Here is a 14424-nt window from a genome sequence, read left to right on the forward strand (position 1 = left end):
AACATCCCATTCGCAGGATATAGGACAGGAAAAGAGGGTTGGGAAGGTTGAAGAAAAAGTTCATCACAAGCCACAGTCATTTACTATCACCTTCAACGTTAACCCCAGAAAGATTTTCATTCGTTGGTTTGGAAGCCTTTCTCCCATTGCAGAGAGGGAGCAAAATCTAACCAAGACTCGTGTTACAGGACTAGGTCATAGCTGGACAGTCAATTTCCAGTCACTAGTGCCAGTAAAGAACTCACTTGGCACCATTTGATCCAGGAGAAAGGGTGGTAGGACTCAGGAACTCTAGGTTCAATTTCTGTCTCTTCCTATGTGACCTTGGGCAAGTCACTTAATCTCTTTGAGCCTCGAATCCCACTCTGCAAAGCCAGCATAATAGTACTTTCTGTCACCCAACCTTTGCCAGGTCTACTTGGCACATGAGCTCTTTGAGCAGGCACTATCCCATACTATTGGTGAACAGCACAATGGGACCCCGATCTCAGCTTGGGCCCCTGGCTGCTATTGGGCAACGAACAACAAATAATCTGGTGATCTCATTCGCAGACATGCCACTCTGTGGAGAGAAGGCAGAGGTGGCAGGAGGAGATGGTGGCATTTTTGTACTTTGAGAACGATGAAAAAGGTTTTAGAGGCAACACCTGAGGCCCAAGCTAATAAACCGAAGACGCGCCTCGTGTGGCTTGCCCAACGTCAGAGACAAGAACCTATGGCAAAGCAGGGATCTGAACCATGATCTCCCAAGTCCCAGGCTAGTGCCATAATCGCTAGACTGTCCTTCCTCTCCCATTCTTACTCACGGGGCATACATTTCTTCAAGCAGGTTTGGTTCTGGTCTAGATCTAAGCCAGATCCAAACAGAAGAAGCTGTCAAATCCCCTCTCCCTCCGAGTCCTGCTGAACCCAGCTCTGTCTTAATGTAAAGGGTCTTCATTTCATGCATTCTGGCACATAAGCAAGAGAGCTAAGGCGCTCATTTCAGCGCCTACTTTGTCAAAACGGTTTTCCTGGTAACATGCTTTTATTTCCTATGAAAACCTCTCAGCACCGCTCACCTCCTCCCAGAATATTGGATTTGACTCATATCCGCCCACGGACAGGGCATCGCCTTGGAGACGGAGATACACCGAGGCGTCGTGATCGCGAACGTTCGGCATATTCTAAACAGAGGTAGAAAGGAATATCATCAAAGCGGGGCAGGAGGGGTAAAGCTTCTGCCCTTGTTCCAACGCTGCACCCAAAACTGAATGGCCCTCTTCTTCCCTGCCGCTGCCTTGCTGGATGGCCACTGTGGTGTGTCATTATAAACATAAGGGGGCAGGTTACCAGGGCTGTTTATTCTCCAAATCCTTCCACTCCAGGAGAGTCCATGCCTGCTGGAATCACTAGCAGCTCCTCTGCGTTTCCCCCAGCATGGAAATCCCCTAGAACCTCCCCTAGGCAGAGTGCACCCCGCTCCTCCCTGTGTGTCCCATTGCAAGACTTGCCAGCGGTCAGGACTCAGAGCTGAGGCCTAGTGGAGGAAGGAAGAAGCCAGTCCTGGTGGTTCGCTACCTGCCCCACTTCTGGTTCCCCACTCTCGGGAATCCCACATTATTCCTAGCCCTCCCGCCTGCTCACCCTTCTATTGCCCTGTGTGGGGTTTATCTGGCTTCCCCTGACCCCTGCTGGTGGCATCAGCGCCCCGACACTCCCCGCCCAAGGAAAATCCACTCAGACCAGATGACCAATGAGACAGTTCTCCAGAGGCCTAAGACGAGCCAGAAGGAACCACTGACCCATCAGGCCAGTTAATAAAGCTTCCCTGCTTTTGCTCAGGGGCAGAGCTGGGCTGGACGGAGGAGCAGCTCCTCAGGGCCAACGCAGGGCAAGGCCCTGACCTGGGCCTAAGTGCTACAACAAGATGGCTCCTGAGTGACTATTCTGGTGAGAGACCGATACCAACCTTATGCCATGGGCCACCCTGCCCCAAGCAGCTGGCCAAGCTAAGGCAGGGAACGGCTGCAGTACCAAGCATGGCCCTGAAGGGGGCACTGCAGAGCAGCTCTGCTGCCCATGTCGCCATCCCTAACTCCAGCTCCACGCCAGCCCTCGTCTAATGGTAGAACAACCGGCAGGACAGGACACCAAGTTGCCATTGCCCCGCGCTGTGTTCAAAGCCCCACTGCAGCCATTTGGCATGTTTTTTACAGGAACAATTTCCTTGGCTGTTTACAGTCCCGTTTCCTTACTGCAATTTGCCCTTCCTGCCCTCCACCGCCTGCACACGCTGGTTTGTTGTTGTAGGGTTGCATTTGAGCACTGGAGTTACTGTAGGGTTGTTGATGGTTCTGGTGCTGTGCACATTGCAGAGATGTGCACGCTGGTTTGTTATTGTAGGGTCACTCACAAGCACAGGTGCAGCACCCGCTGGCTTGTTATTGTAGGGTTGCTCATGACGGCTGCTAGCCGTGCACGCAGTGATTTGTTATTGGGGGACTGAGAGATGAATCTTAACTCCCTCTAGCTCTGAGAAAGCTTGGATCCAAATGTGGCTGGGGCTGTATTGAGGCTCACAAGGGCTGGGCAGGAGAGACCGATTTGTTTTAAAGCCTCAAAGCCTTTGTTTTTAAAAGGACCACACTGACTCTGCAAACAAACGGTGAAAAAAAGACCTGGCTGTGGCAGGTCACAGCCAATTAGTTTCAGCACTGGGCCCTTTCTAAGCTGCCTGCTTTGCACAGGCTAAAAGTGGCTCTACTTTGCCTCAAAGAAGTAAGAGCTCTACTTGACAGCACTGCTCAGACACCAGCAAAACAAGATTAGCGGCAGACGATACGAGCAATGCACCAAGACGTTCTCCCCGCATACGCTGCCCACGGGCAAAGGGGGCTAAGCAGCTGTAGAAGAACTGGTGGTGCTGATATGATTACATGGGCTGAGTCTAATTCACTAAACAGATCTGCTGTGCGTCCCAGCCCCAGACCAAGAGCATGAGCTACGTGGTGCTGAAATGCAAGCTGATTTCTGTCTTGATCTGAATAAGACCCATCTCTAAAAACCAACCCCAAATCTAGCCTTCCTCCACAAAACCACAACTGAGTGACTATGGAAGCAGACAAGACTGCACTTGTGAATTCATTTGAAGATAGTAATAATGCCTAGCTCTTGTCCTCAGTAAATCTCAAAGCACTTTGCAATGGACGTCATAGTATCACTATCCCCATTTTATAGCTGGGGAAACTGAGGCACAGAGACTTGCCCAAGGTCACCCATCAGGCCAGTGGCCAAGTCAGGAACAGGACACAGGTCTACTGAGTCCCAGTCCAGGGCGCTATCCCTTAGGTCACGCTGAGTTAATTGATGTGTTTGTATAGGGCCAAGTGCAATGGGGTGCCAATCCTCTTGGGGCCACCATTCAGACAATAAGGCATGAAATCAATAGGCTGCAGCAGAGCTGCTACAGACATTAACAGGAGAAGAACTGACAGACTGGCAGGCCGGTGTGTTTTGATCCACGTTAAAAGGAAAAATGATTTCTCTCTTACCTCACCTACACAACAAGATGAAACAGTACAACAGCCAAGACACTACTACATAGTTAAAGAATAACATTGACTTTCTTTAACAACATAGCATGAAAATATTTAAGTTACACAAAGGGAATTATTGTAGGGTCTTACTGTATTTTTCACTGATAAATTAAGAATAATCATCAGCATTTCAATAAGAGGCACTGTGGTTAGTGGATAGGCCTCTAGCCTAGCAGTCAGGAGACCTAGGTTCTATTCTCTGCTCTGCCACTGACTTATTATACAACCCTGGGCAAGTCACTTGAGGTTTTTCCTCTTCTACTCCTGCCTATTTAAGTCGTAAACTCTTCAGGGCAAGGATTGCCTCTTACTATGTATCTGTGCAGTGCCTAGCACAATGGGGACCCAGTCTGGGGTCAGGCTGGTAGATGCTACTGCAATATAAAAAATAATATAGTTAAATGGCACTTTCCAAAATCAACTGTCAAAGAATCAAGATGCAGGGGAAAAACAGAGGGGTTGTACAGAAAATGTCATACAAAATTACTCTAAAAAAATCTACAGACCATAAATTAATATCACCTCCTTTTGTATGGTTTCACAAACACCCTTACAGAATTCCAAAGCATAGAAATGCCTCTGAAATTTTGCAGGATGGTTCAGAAATATTTAGAAAACTGTATCATTTCCTTGTCAGGGCTGCAGGACTTTTCCAAAAAGGCTGTTTGCTAAGATGAACCACAGTTACTCGGGGATATCTGGACTCCTTTATCAAACACAAAACACCAGAGCCCCGAGGGTAATTCTGCTATGAAAGGGGGGGGGGGACAGAAGAAACAGGGCCCTTGTGTTAAAATATTCATAACTATTAAATAGAATGATATTAATTTAATAAAATACTTAAGATTAAAAATAAATAAATTAATGGAGATATCCTATTTCCTTGAACTGGAAGGGACCTTGAAAGGTCATCGAGTCCAGCCCCCTGCCTTCACTAGCAGGACCAAGTACTGATTTTGCCCCAGATCCCTAAGTGGCCCCCTCAAGGATTGAACTCCCAACCCTGGGTTTAGCAGGCCAATGGTCAAACCACTGAACTATCCCTCCCCCCATATTAATTATTAATTATTTGTATCTTATGTTTGAAGCCAGTCAACATTCAGGGATTCCATCTAAGCTCTTCCTTTGAAATGCTCCCTTTGCTGCATAATGCTTGTGTTGCCCAAGAGAGACATCTAGCGGCAGGCTGAGGAATGAAACTTTTCCAAGGCGACATTTGTTTCTGAAATGCTACGGGCAGATGTGCTGAGATGGGGCAGTGGGATCTATAGCAACAATTCCAGCCGCAAAGAACAGTAGGGTTCCTCTCCCGCAGTCCTGACCAGTGGGGTGGGGGGGGGATGTAGAAACAGGCAATAGGCTTTTTCATACAAGGAGAGGGCTCAGAGGAGCAGTATCGTGGCTTCATTAAGCTGAGCCAGGAGCAGTGAGATAAGTACCCAGATGGCATCACAACAGCAGTGGTGTTGAGCAGCGCAAGTGGGGATGTCGGGCAAAACCGCAATGGACTAGCCTGTGCTGCCCCACCAGGTCAGTTACCAACGGTCCAATACCGTGGGGATGGGCATGGTGCAAGAACGGAGAGAATACAACAGAATTTTCGGGTCTGGCCAGGGCCCCAGAGCAGAGCTGATCAAACTGTGTAAGTTACCCGACAGATGTAGTCTTTTTTCCTCCAATTACAGATTACCCGCAAACAGGTCGAGCCTTTTATTACCTTGTTCATTACACACATCAGCGGCCCAGCACTGCTTTGCTCTACAGCAGGTTTAGGGTGACCAGATATCCCGATTTTATAGGGAGAGTTCCAATGTGCGGGGCTTTGTCTTATATAGGCGCCTATTACCCCCCTTCACCTGTCCTGATTTTTCACACTTGCTCTCTGGTCACCCTATGCGGGTTAGGACATTTTGCCAAAAACAGTTTTCAGGGATATTTTTGCATATTTCCCCCAGTTTGTCACCAGTGCTATTCAGTGCAAGATCATTTTAACCAATGGATTATTTGTAAACCTGGTGCTATTTGGCACTAGACAGCCATGTGTTGTGCATCTGCTACTCAGATTTGCTATTTACATTGTGCGTCTGGTCACCTACAGTCACGTGGTACTGTTTCCATTTCTGATTGGTTGGTCTAAGCTTTATCAACCAGAGGAGTCCCCCTTTCTGTCTGTAGATTACCTGTGAACACGCAGATTTGTTCAACAAAGCGACTGTTTGAATGACAACAATGGGTGAAATAGCCTTGGATGCACACACTGAGTATGTGTGCCCTGCAATCTGAGGTCTGACTGCAGCTCAGGGAGACATACCTGCACAAGCGTGGCAAAATACAGCATAGTAGATCTGCCACTGTGGGCTGTACAAGCACGCCGGAGATCTCGAGTACATACTCCCATTGCTATCCCGCGCTGAAGCCATTGCAGTCACATCTACTCTGCTCTATTTAGGAGCGCGAACATGGGTGCATCTACCTGAGCTGCAGTCATGCCTCAGATTGCAATGGAGAGACCCAGTGATTCACAGCACTTCTGCTTTCTGGACCTCACTCCACCTGAATGTCTGTGGATAGCCAGATAAAAGGGGCCAGGGATGCAAGCTAAGCCCAAGAGGAGGCTTCATTGGCAAGATTATTCACAGATGTTTCGTCATTGTATTCACCAAGAAGAGCATCTCCTAGAGAAGATGGGACACACAAAGCCACCTCTAGGAAAGGAAAGGAGGTTGGATGTTATGGAGAAAAAGGTGTCCCAGATCATAGAAGCGTTTGTGAAAACCAGGAGACGCCCCCCACAAATTCTGAATCAAGTCCCCTCCGGAAAGCGCCCCCAGCACATGTCTCTGTCTGACGACAAACCCTCCAGTTAGAGAAGAAGAGCAATGAACTGACCTGAATGCCCTCTATCCGCTCCGTCACCACGTATGCATGATGCATAGCCACCAGGGGCACGTTTACACCAGCCATCTGGCCCAGGGCTCGGGCCCACACTCCTGTCGTAAAAACAAACCACCGCTCCATGAGTGACCTCTGGAATGTATGAAGAGCTGCACCAGAGACTCAGAGTCCAGAATGCTGCCCCCTGACGCGTGGAAACAGGGAGTTAAGACCCTTTGGCTCAATGATACACACAATCAAAAGCTGCATTCACTTGGCATCTTTCCCCTCCCTGAGCACAGCCATGGTGAACCAAAGAATGCCTCACTCAAAGACTGGACAAAGTCTCCTAATTGCTGGGACAGGAAGGATTAGTACCTCCATCAGATTCTGCCGAGTGGCAGGTCTGTAGCTACGTTACCTTGATATCCTACCTGCACAGTTCACCACACAGGGAGTCTGGATGGTCCCATAGTTTGTTTCCACCGCAGCTACCCTTTGCACACCCACGTCATCGGCTCTGACCTGAATACCAGTCACTGGGCAATTCTCTATTACCTGGGGACAGCGAAAGAGAAGCTCAGTGACGTGACCCTGGGGTTTGAATGTTAAGGGTTGGACTCATAATACCAAATGAGTAACCCAGATCTCCTGAGTGGAGCTGGGTGAATAACACACTGGTAGTTCATTGGCAATTTTGAAAAAAACCAAAACAAAAATTGTTTCGGGTCCAGCTGAAAACGAAAATTTTCAGCGAATCGAAAAAGCTGAAAAAAATGTACATTTCAGCTAAAATGAAAGAGTTTGTTTCCATTTTGACCACTTTTGAATTTTAAAAAATTACATTAAAGGAAATTTTGAAGCAAAAAGTCATTTCAAGCTAAAACAATCAAAATGTTTTGGTTCAAAAATGTTAAAACAAAAAGATTTGGGTTTTTTGAGAGGGAAAGGGGTTGAAATGAACAATGAATCGAAACCGACACAAATTTGCAAAATGTTTTAGCTGAAAAATGTTGTTGAGCTCTACTCTGGAGATGCAGGCAGTGGCTTCACCCCAAGGCTCTCCTTCCCAGCATGGGAAGTGTTAACCCAAACATAGTTCTGTCTGTTTTTTTTTTTTTTTTTTTAAACTTTCATAAAAACCATTCTTCTTATTTCAAGGGAATTAAATTCACCTCTTTAATTTTGGGCTTAAACTACTTGTCAGTGGCCTTTTAAGGTAATTTTAAATCTCAGAGAACTATAATTATCCATTTGTATTGTGGTTAGCACGGAGGAGCTCCAGTCACGGACCAGGAACCCACTGTGCTAGGCGCTGTACAAACACAGAACCAAATGTTGGTCCCTGTGCCAATGAGCTTGCTGCATTTTACACCTCACCAACAACTTGTTTTTCACAATGTAGCTGTTCTGGTCACACATCCTTTCCACATTTTCCCCCTCCTCTTTATTTCCCCAACTCTTACGGCTCTATGCCGAAACCACCCTCTCTGAAGAAGGCATGGCTGGGCCTCCCGTCAAAGTCAGTCAGCGCCACACTCAATCTGCCAAAGGGGGGCGCTGTTAAGCAGAACAAGGCAACTTTGAAACAGAGATCTGGCTTTGAGCATGGCGGAGGCTGGGAACAGCAGGAAGCAAAGGATCAAGGGTGTGAGGGGGGAAATGTAAAGAGAGAGAATGTCTGACTGAATTTGTGAGTTGTGAAAAGCTACAAGGCTCAGACACCCAACCAAATGTGCAATAGTCAATTACCAAAGCGCCTCTGGCAGTAGCTGCCCTGGTGAGGGTTGTACAGGTGCCAGCAGGATCCATTGTGCCATCCTTAGGAACGTAAAGTGTGCCATAAAGATCATCCACGTTCATGTGCGGGTACAGGTCCTTGGTTTCTGCAGGGGACAGGACGTAGGATTCTATGCCATAGACCTTACCCAGCTACAAACGAGACATGAGAACAGGTGCATTAATTCAGACAAGACAGCATGGTGTGGCATCTCTGCAAAACAATCAACAACGTGAAGAAAGCACAGGGGCACATCTGGGTCCCAAATAACTACACGCCAACATGCCAGGCGCACTGACGATCTAACTGGTTTCTGGTGGATTCCCAAAACACAGTACATGGTGAGCACCTTTAGTGGGCTCAAACTATTTAAAGGGACATTACCCTAGTCCTATACAAGTAGGCGGTGCAATTGGAAACATGATGCTGTACTTAATGGAGATGGGCAGTGGATGGGTTTCATTTTGCAAAGCCCAAATCAGGGATGCATTAGATCCAAGGACCTTTTTACCTGAGTCCCCAAAGCTGGGTATGGTGGAGAGAGGTTTAAAACCAACGATTCTGCTTTCGCTCCCTCTCCTGAGCATTAAGTGTCCAATAGGCCATTGAATCAAAGAGTATTAAGATGGACACAGCTGTTTTCATAGCGTATATTTCACTAGAAGTGCAGCAGTTCGGGGGTTAAAGAAGAAACTCGTGTCACGTAACCCGTCTTTATTGTAACGCTTTGAAATCAAACGCTAATGTGTGTACTCCCCAGCAGGGAAAGGCAAGCGGACTGGCCAGGACTGTGCATCTCTCTGCTGCTTTGGGAGGAGGAGACGGCATTATGATCAGCAGTGAAACCAGACGTCACGGCTAATCCTGCATAGAGAGTCCCTTTCACTTTGTGGGTGAGACCAGTGTTCAGAGTCAACTGAATCTCAAGGACCCCTCTACTAAGTGAGAGGCCATCATCATCAAGACTGCAGTAGCCAGCAACGTGCATGGTTTACTGGCCAGGGCAATCCCTCAGCTAGAATCTCAGCACAAGGCTGTATCACTTGGACCAATAAGGTCTGTGTGGGCTCTGCCACCAGGGATCACAAGGTGATCTACGGCCAACCTCCTCTCTGTGGGTCTCTATTTGGGTACGTCTCTACTGCAGCTGGGCACACGCTTCCCAACTTGGATAGACAGACTTGCACTCCCTTCGCTCGAGCCAGCATGTGAAAAAGAGCATTGTAGCAGAGGTAGCGTGGGCGGCGGCAGCTTGGGCTCGCTGCCCCAGTACGTACCCGGTGTCTGGTGGGTTTATACTCAGGCAGCTAGTCCAAGCTGCTGCCTGTGCTGGCCCCAGCTACACTGCTATTTGTAGCGCACCAGCTCAAGCAGAGCTAGCGCGTGTCTGTGTATCTGGTTGGGAAGCATATTTCCAGCTGAGGTGTAGACGGACCCTTTGATCCCCATTCCCACCTCCCTCCTTCCTGGCAGCTACTGACACGGCATTATCTTTCTTCTACCGGGGCAGGATCTACTGCATCCAAAGCCTGTAGAAAGCAGTGGAGACACTCCTGGGCTTTGGATCAGGGTTTTAGAACCTGCCATCAAGGCTGCTCCATGAATGAGAAGTGAGGCCACGTTTAACTTTCCAAGCGGGGTGGGGAAAAAAATGAGCTGTCTAAATAAACAGCAATCACCCCAATCAGGACTGATTGATAAAAATCTCCCTCTGTGCTGTGTGGAGAACCGGGCTCTACGCACAGCAGAAGCTAAAGGGTTGGCCGATGGCAGGACAGTCCTGTTTTGATGCTGCAAGTCAAAGCAGCCGAGTTGAAGACTGACGCAGCGGGTTCCCTGCGACATGGTAGAAGACAGGATCAGTTGCAGACAGGATCCATCCCCTCCCCCACATTAGCCCATTTTCTAAGGCGCATGGATTTTCTCCATAAATATGGCACAGACATTCAAGCAGGTTGCCCTTTTTACTTGAGGGACTAAGGCCTTAGTCCTAATCTTCAAAGCAATTAGTGGATCAGACCCAGTTGCATTCGAGGCTGCATTTCAGTCTATGAACTGCTCTGGCGGGACATAGGAGAACACAAAGCTCTGGCTAGCGTAGACCAATGCATGTTACAGCCAGGGAGAAGGCACTCTCAGTAGAGTGGATCGGGCTATTGGACAAACATCCAGAGGAGATTAGAAGACTCCAGAGTCTGTCCACCTGTAGAACAACGCTTCCCCTTTTCCCCCATAACCAGAACAACTTTCACATCAACCATCTACAGCCACCACATCCTGAAAAATAACTGCCTCAAGCAGAGCTTTTGATAACCCACTAAGAGCCAGAGACACCAAGAAATCCACTAGGGATTTCGCTACTGCCAATCTTTTTGCATGGAAGGTGGTCAGATACCACGGTGATGGGTGGTAGTACAAAACCCTTCGGCAGCTAGACCCCCTAGTCTAGCACCAGCCCTGATCCAATGATCTGTGAATAAGTAGAAGGAGAAGGAAGGAGATGAGGAGATTCCTGCTTACAGACATGAGTCTTTTGTACTCGTCCAGCCGCTGCTTGTTGGAGGCGATGAAGAGCCCGCCGTTCTGAATCCATCCTGTGTGCAGACCCGTCTCCTCCTCCAGATCTTTGCTGACCACGTTGCGAGTATGAGCCAGCAGCTCCACTTCCACGTCACTGGGACGCAGCTGCCACAGCAGACCTGGGAAAACCACAGAAGTTCCCGTAGACTCTGCCGTCACCTCCCCACTCCAACCCTCCCTTACAAGCCAAGCAGACAAACAGGTCAACAGTGAGAATTGCACCACAGGTGTTTTAGCAATAACAGAATTCCTGGCCTAGATGTAACCCACGCTGTGGTTTGCTGGCTCCCTCTAGTAGCTAGACCACATAAAGGTCTTCAGCTACCACCGCTTATGGATCTCATCGCTCACTTAGTAGAGGCTCATGCTTTTAGGTCCAGCGCTCAATTCCTATTGCTGACGACCCACTCAGCAGCCGGGTGTAACAAGCGATGGTCCATTGGGGGCACTAAGCCCCCAATCTAGGCATTATCCTCACCATGACATGAGCTCAGTGTCCTCTCACAATCAGCAGACACCCTGCAAATGACATCCCCAGGAGAGCAGTAGCTGGCTTTGTCGGACATCTCAGGAGAGAATCCAGACGGACGGAGCGACAGCGACTGCACCAGCCTCTCACCCTAAGCGGGGGCCCCTCTAAGTCAGGACGGGTGGGGAGCTGACACTGCGACTGACCAGCAACAGCTGGGAGAAAAAGCTCCGAGTCAGGCAGAGTGGCAGGGGCTGGAACGATTTGTATAATGGGGGTGCTGAGAGCCATTGACCCGAACTGTATGGAATGGAAACCACGTCAAGGGAGGGCGTTCAGCAGGACCCCCAGCATCCCTTGTTCCAGCGCCTATGCAGAGTGGGGCGGCTGCCAGAGGGGCTGGGCACTATCGGAAGGAGGCTCCTCAGTAGTCTGGCACAGGCCTGCCCAAGGAAGGACCCAGAGGCCCGCCATGGGGAGTGGGGGTAAGACTGCTGTGGTTTCTTTCCCCTCTACCCTACAAGGTGGGGAGGAGAAGGCCAGACTTCTGGAGGCCCATGTTGTCAGGCCTTGGCGATACTCCTATATAGGGTCAAGGAGTAGCTCGCTGAGGCCTGAGAGACTGGGCTCTTAAAGGGCCAGGGTACCACAATAACCCCTTAGATGAGAGCTGAAGGAACAATTCCTTTCCCAGGTCCCCAAGGAGGGCTCATCCCCATCCAGGCGGCAAGATCGAGAGAGTCACAAACCTCTTAACCCAGAGAGGGGCAGAGTTCTTCCCACGTGGAGCTGAGCAGCCCAAGGGAGCTGATGGCTGCTCAGGCGCCCAAAGCCTCCCTCTGCAGCTCTAAGTTGGAGCCTTTGCTATGCTATAGACGCTTCCACACCCAGAGTTCTGCTCACCGGCCGTGTGCCAGGTGGTCCCCGACGTCAGACGGTCTCTTTCCAGTAAGACCACGTCGCTCACCCCCATCCTAGCCAGGTGGTAGATGGTCTGACATCCCAAGCTGCCTCCACCCACCACCACGACGCTGGCTGATTTCGGGAGCGGCCTGGTCGGCCCTTTGCCTTGAGAGCTTTCTTCCTTCAGAGTCTTGTGGTAAGGGACGCTCTTCTCTGTCGTCTGGCCCGCCCCGCTGCTGAAGCGCCTGAGGCGGATGTTTCTCCCAGAGGCTGGCATCTGGCGGGAGGCAGCTCTTCGGACCACGGCGCTCAGGTAGGCCATGGTGACCTGGAATTCCAAAGACAAACCTTCAATGGACTGAGCAAAGATCTCGCCACACGCTAGCAATACAAAAGTCCACACTGGAGTTATTACTATTATCATGGGCCAGGACCCCATTGTGCTAGGCACTGTACAAACAAAAAACCGGTCCCTGCCATATGGCCACAGCCTGGAATTTCAGGTCACAAATGGTTATGGAAGAAGATGGGGTGCTGGGGGAGGCTTGGGAAAGAGAATCACATGGCGTCTCCCTGGCCCCAGCTCCTTGTTGTTGCAATCAGGGCCCCATGGACACAATGAAGGGGGCAGGATTTGCCCCTATATCCAACACATGGCAATCCCTGCCCCTGTGGTCATAAAGGATAGCTGAGGTGTGGTAGAGACAGACCCAGGATTCACTGCTGGGTGAAACGTCTAGTCCTCTCTCCTTCCCCCACTGCATGTGTCTGCCCAGTCGGTCTGCTCAGGCTGGTGCTGGCATGAGGCTCTGGCCCTATATGTGTTCTTTTACACAGCTGAAGCATGCAGCTCCTCCCCCCTTGCTTTAAGTCTTGCTCTGGGTAAATGTGTCTTCCTGGCTCTCGCAGAGTCAGCAGGGCTAAGGAATTCCTTGCCAGGGAATCTAGGGTCACGGTTCCTGCAGCTGAGACCCGAGACTTCAGCCAGCAGATCCCTGCTCCTTTTCTCGTTAAGCGGAAAAGTTTCACTCCACTCTACGCTGAACAACAATCCAGACCCCAACCCCAATGGTTTTCAGGCTGATTCTTCCTATTACTCTGCCACAGGGGCGGGGGAAGGGTTGATATTTGTGTCTCCGAGCACCAAGAAATTCTTCCCTCTGCAACCACGTTTTCTAAGATTTACCAAAGTCTGGTCTTACCATGAACTTTGCAGCCTGAAAGCATTCCTGTCATTTAAGACACAATCTCCCCTCTGAGCCAGTAAGGGACCCTTTGGCTGCTCAGTAGGGTGACCAGACAGCAAGTGTGAAAAATCGGGACAGGGGGTGGGGGGTAATAGGCGCCTATATAAGACAAAGCCCCAAATATCGGGACCGTCTCTATAAAATCAAGACATCTGGTCACCCTACTGCTCAGACACAGCCCTCTCTATTCAGATTTCCCTTCTGCTTAGACAAGCTTGGCTTTCCCTGCCAACAACGTGAGCTGACTGCACCCAATACTCTCCCGTCAAAAGGAGTTCGGCTCACTTTACCTGCTCAGATGGCTGTGAAGTTCTTGTTTCCTCCGACTCTCTCCTGCTGTCTCTCAGACGCGCGCCACTGCCCCAGAAACAGTAACTAGCACTTGACAGAACTGCAGCCAGACTTCAGTCATTGCCACTGCTGGCCAGTTACAACTATTCCCAGAGTCTGGGAAGTTAGTACAGTGCAGCGTGTGCACTGGCTTGCCTGATAAGAGAGCTCTACTCAGCCTGCCTCGTCACCCAGACAAGATGGAACGTGCACTGTCGTTTATTAGCAGAGACTGACGGCTGCACGGATCAGAGCCGTTAGAGATGGAAAAGCCCTGTTAGTTTACCCAATCTCTCTTCCTTCTTCTGACCAAGGCAGGGTACGAAACAAAGAGCCCAGATGGGAACTGAACGCACAGCCTCCAGCCTCAGACCCTGATCGCTTTCCCCTGGGCCTGGCCAGAGCTCTTTCAGCTGTATGCCATCTGTCATGGCCAGAAAGAGAATCCAGTAAATAAGCAGAACATCTGAACATTCAACCCAATTTTCCTGCTGTTAAATTATCCTCATGCCCTTGAAATGTCAGCAGAGTAAAATCAACCCTGGACTGGCGCTTTAATTGGAATTGAGCCTGGACTGCACTATTCAAAGCTGGGGTTTGGACCCCAAACTTGGTGGTGGGGGGGGTTAAATATTTTATTTAGAACATTCTCCCCCACCAGAA

At 49.6% G+C, this 14424-nt stretch overlaps 1 protein-coding gene across 2 annotated transcripts in view; it reads right to left on the bottom strand.

The window, feature by feature from the left end:
* The window catches only part of SARDH (sarcosine dehydrogenase), a 93740-nt gene extending 79761 nt beyond the window's left edge, over positions 1-13979 (bottom strand). The window contains exons 1-7 of one of the 2 annotated variants that reach the window (XM_024206681.3): positions 13722-13979; positions 12185-12512; positions 10753-10931; positions 8205-8384; positions 6887-7010; positions 6468-6568; positions 1062-1166 (exon numbers count right to left, since the gene is read on the bottom strand). In XM_024206681.3, coding sequence (XP_024062449.2) covers positions 1062-1166; positions 6468-6568; positions 6887-7010; positions 8205-8384; positions 10753-10931; positions 12185-12506 — 1011 coding nt within the window. In that variant the 5' untranslated portion in view covers positions 12507-12512; positions 13722-13979. Of the gene's footprint in view, positions 1-1061; positions 1167-6467; positions 6569-6886; positions 7011-8204; positions 8385-10752; positions 10932-12030; positions 12075-12184; positions 12513-13721 lie in introns of those variants that run through there. The other variant, XM_024206682.2, reaches the window with a different exon arrangement.
* Between the last annotated feature and the right edge of the window lie 445 nt (positions 13980-14424).

This window comes from Terrapene carolina, unplaced genomic scaffold, assembly GCF_002925995.2.
Source record: "Terrapene carolina triunguis isolate 2854851 unplaced genomic scaffold, T_m_triunguis-2.0 Scaffold238, whole genome shotgun sequence".
In the NCBI taxonomy this organism is placed as follows: domain Eukaryota; kingdom Metazoa; phylum Chordata; order Testudines; family Emydidae; genus Terrapene; species Terrapene triunguis.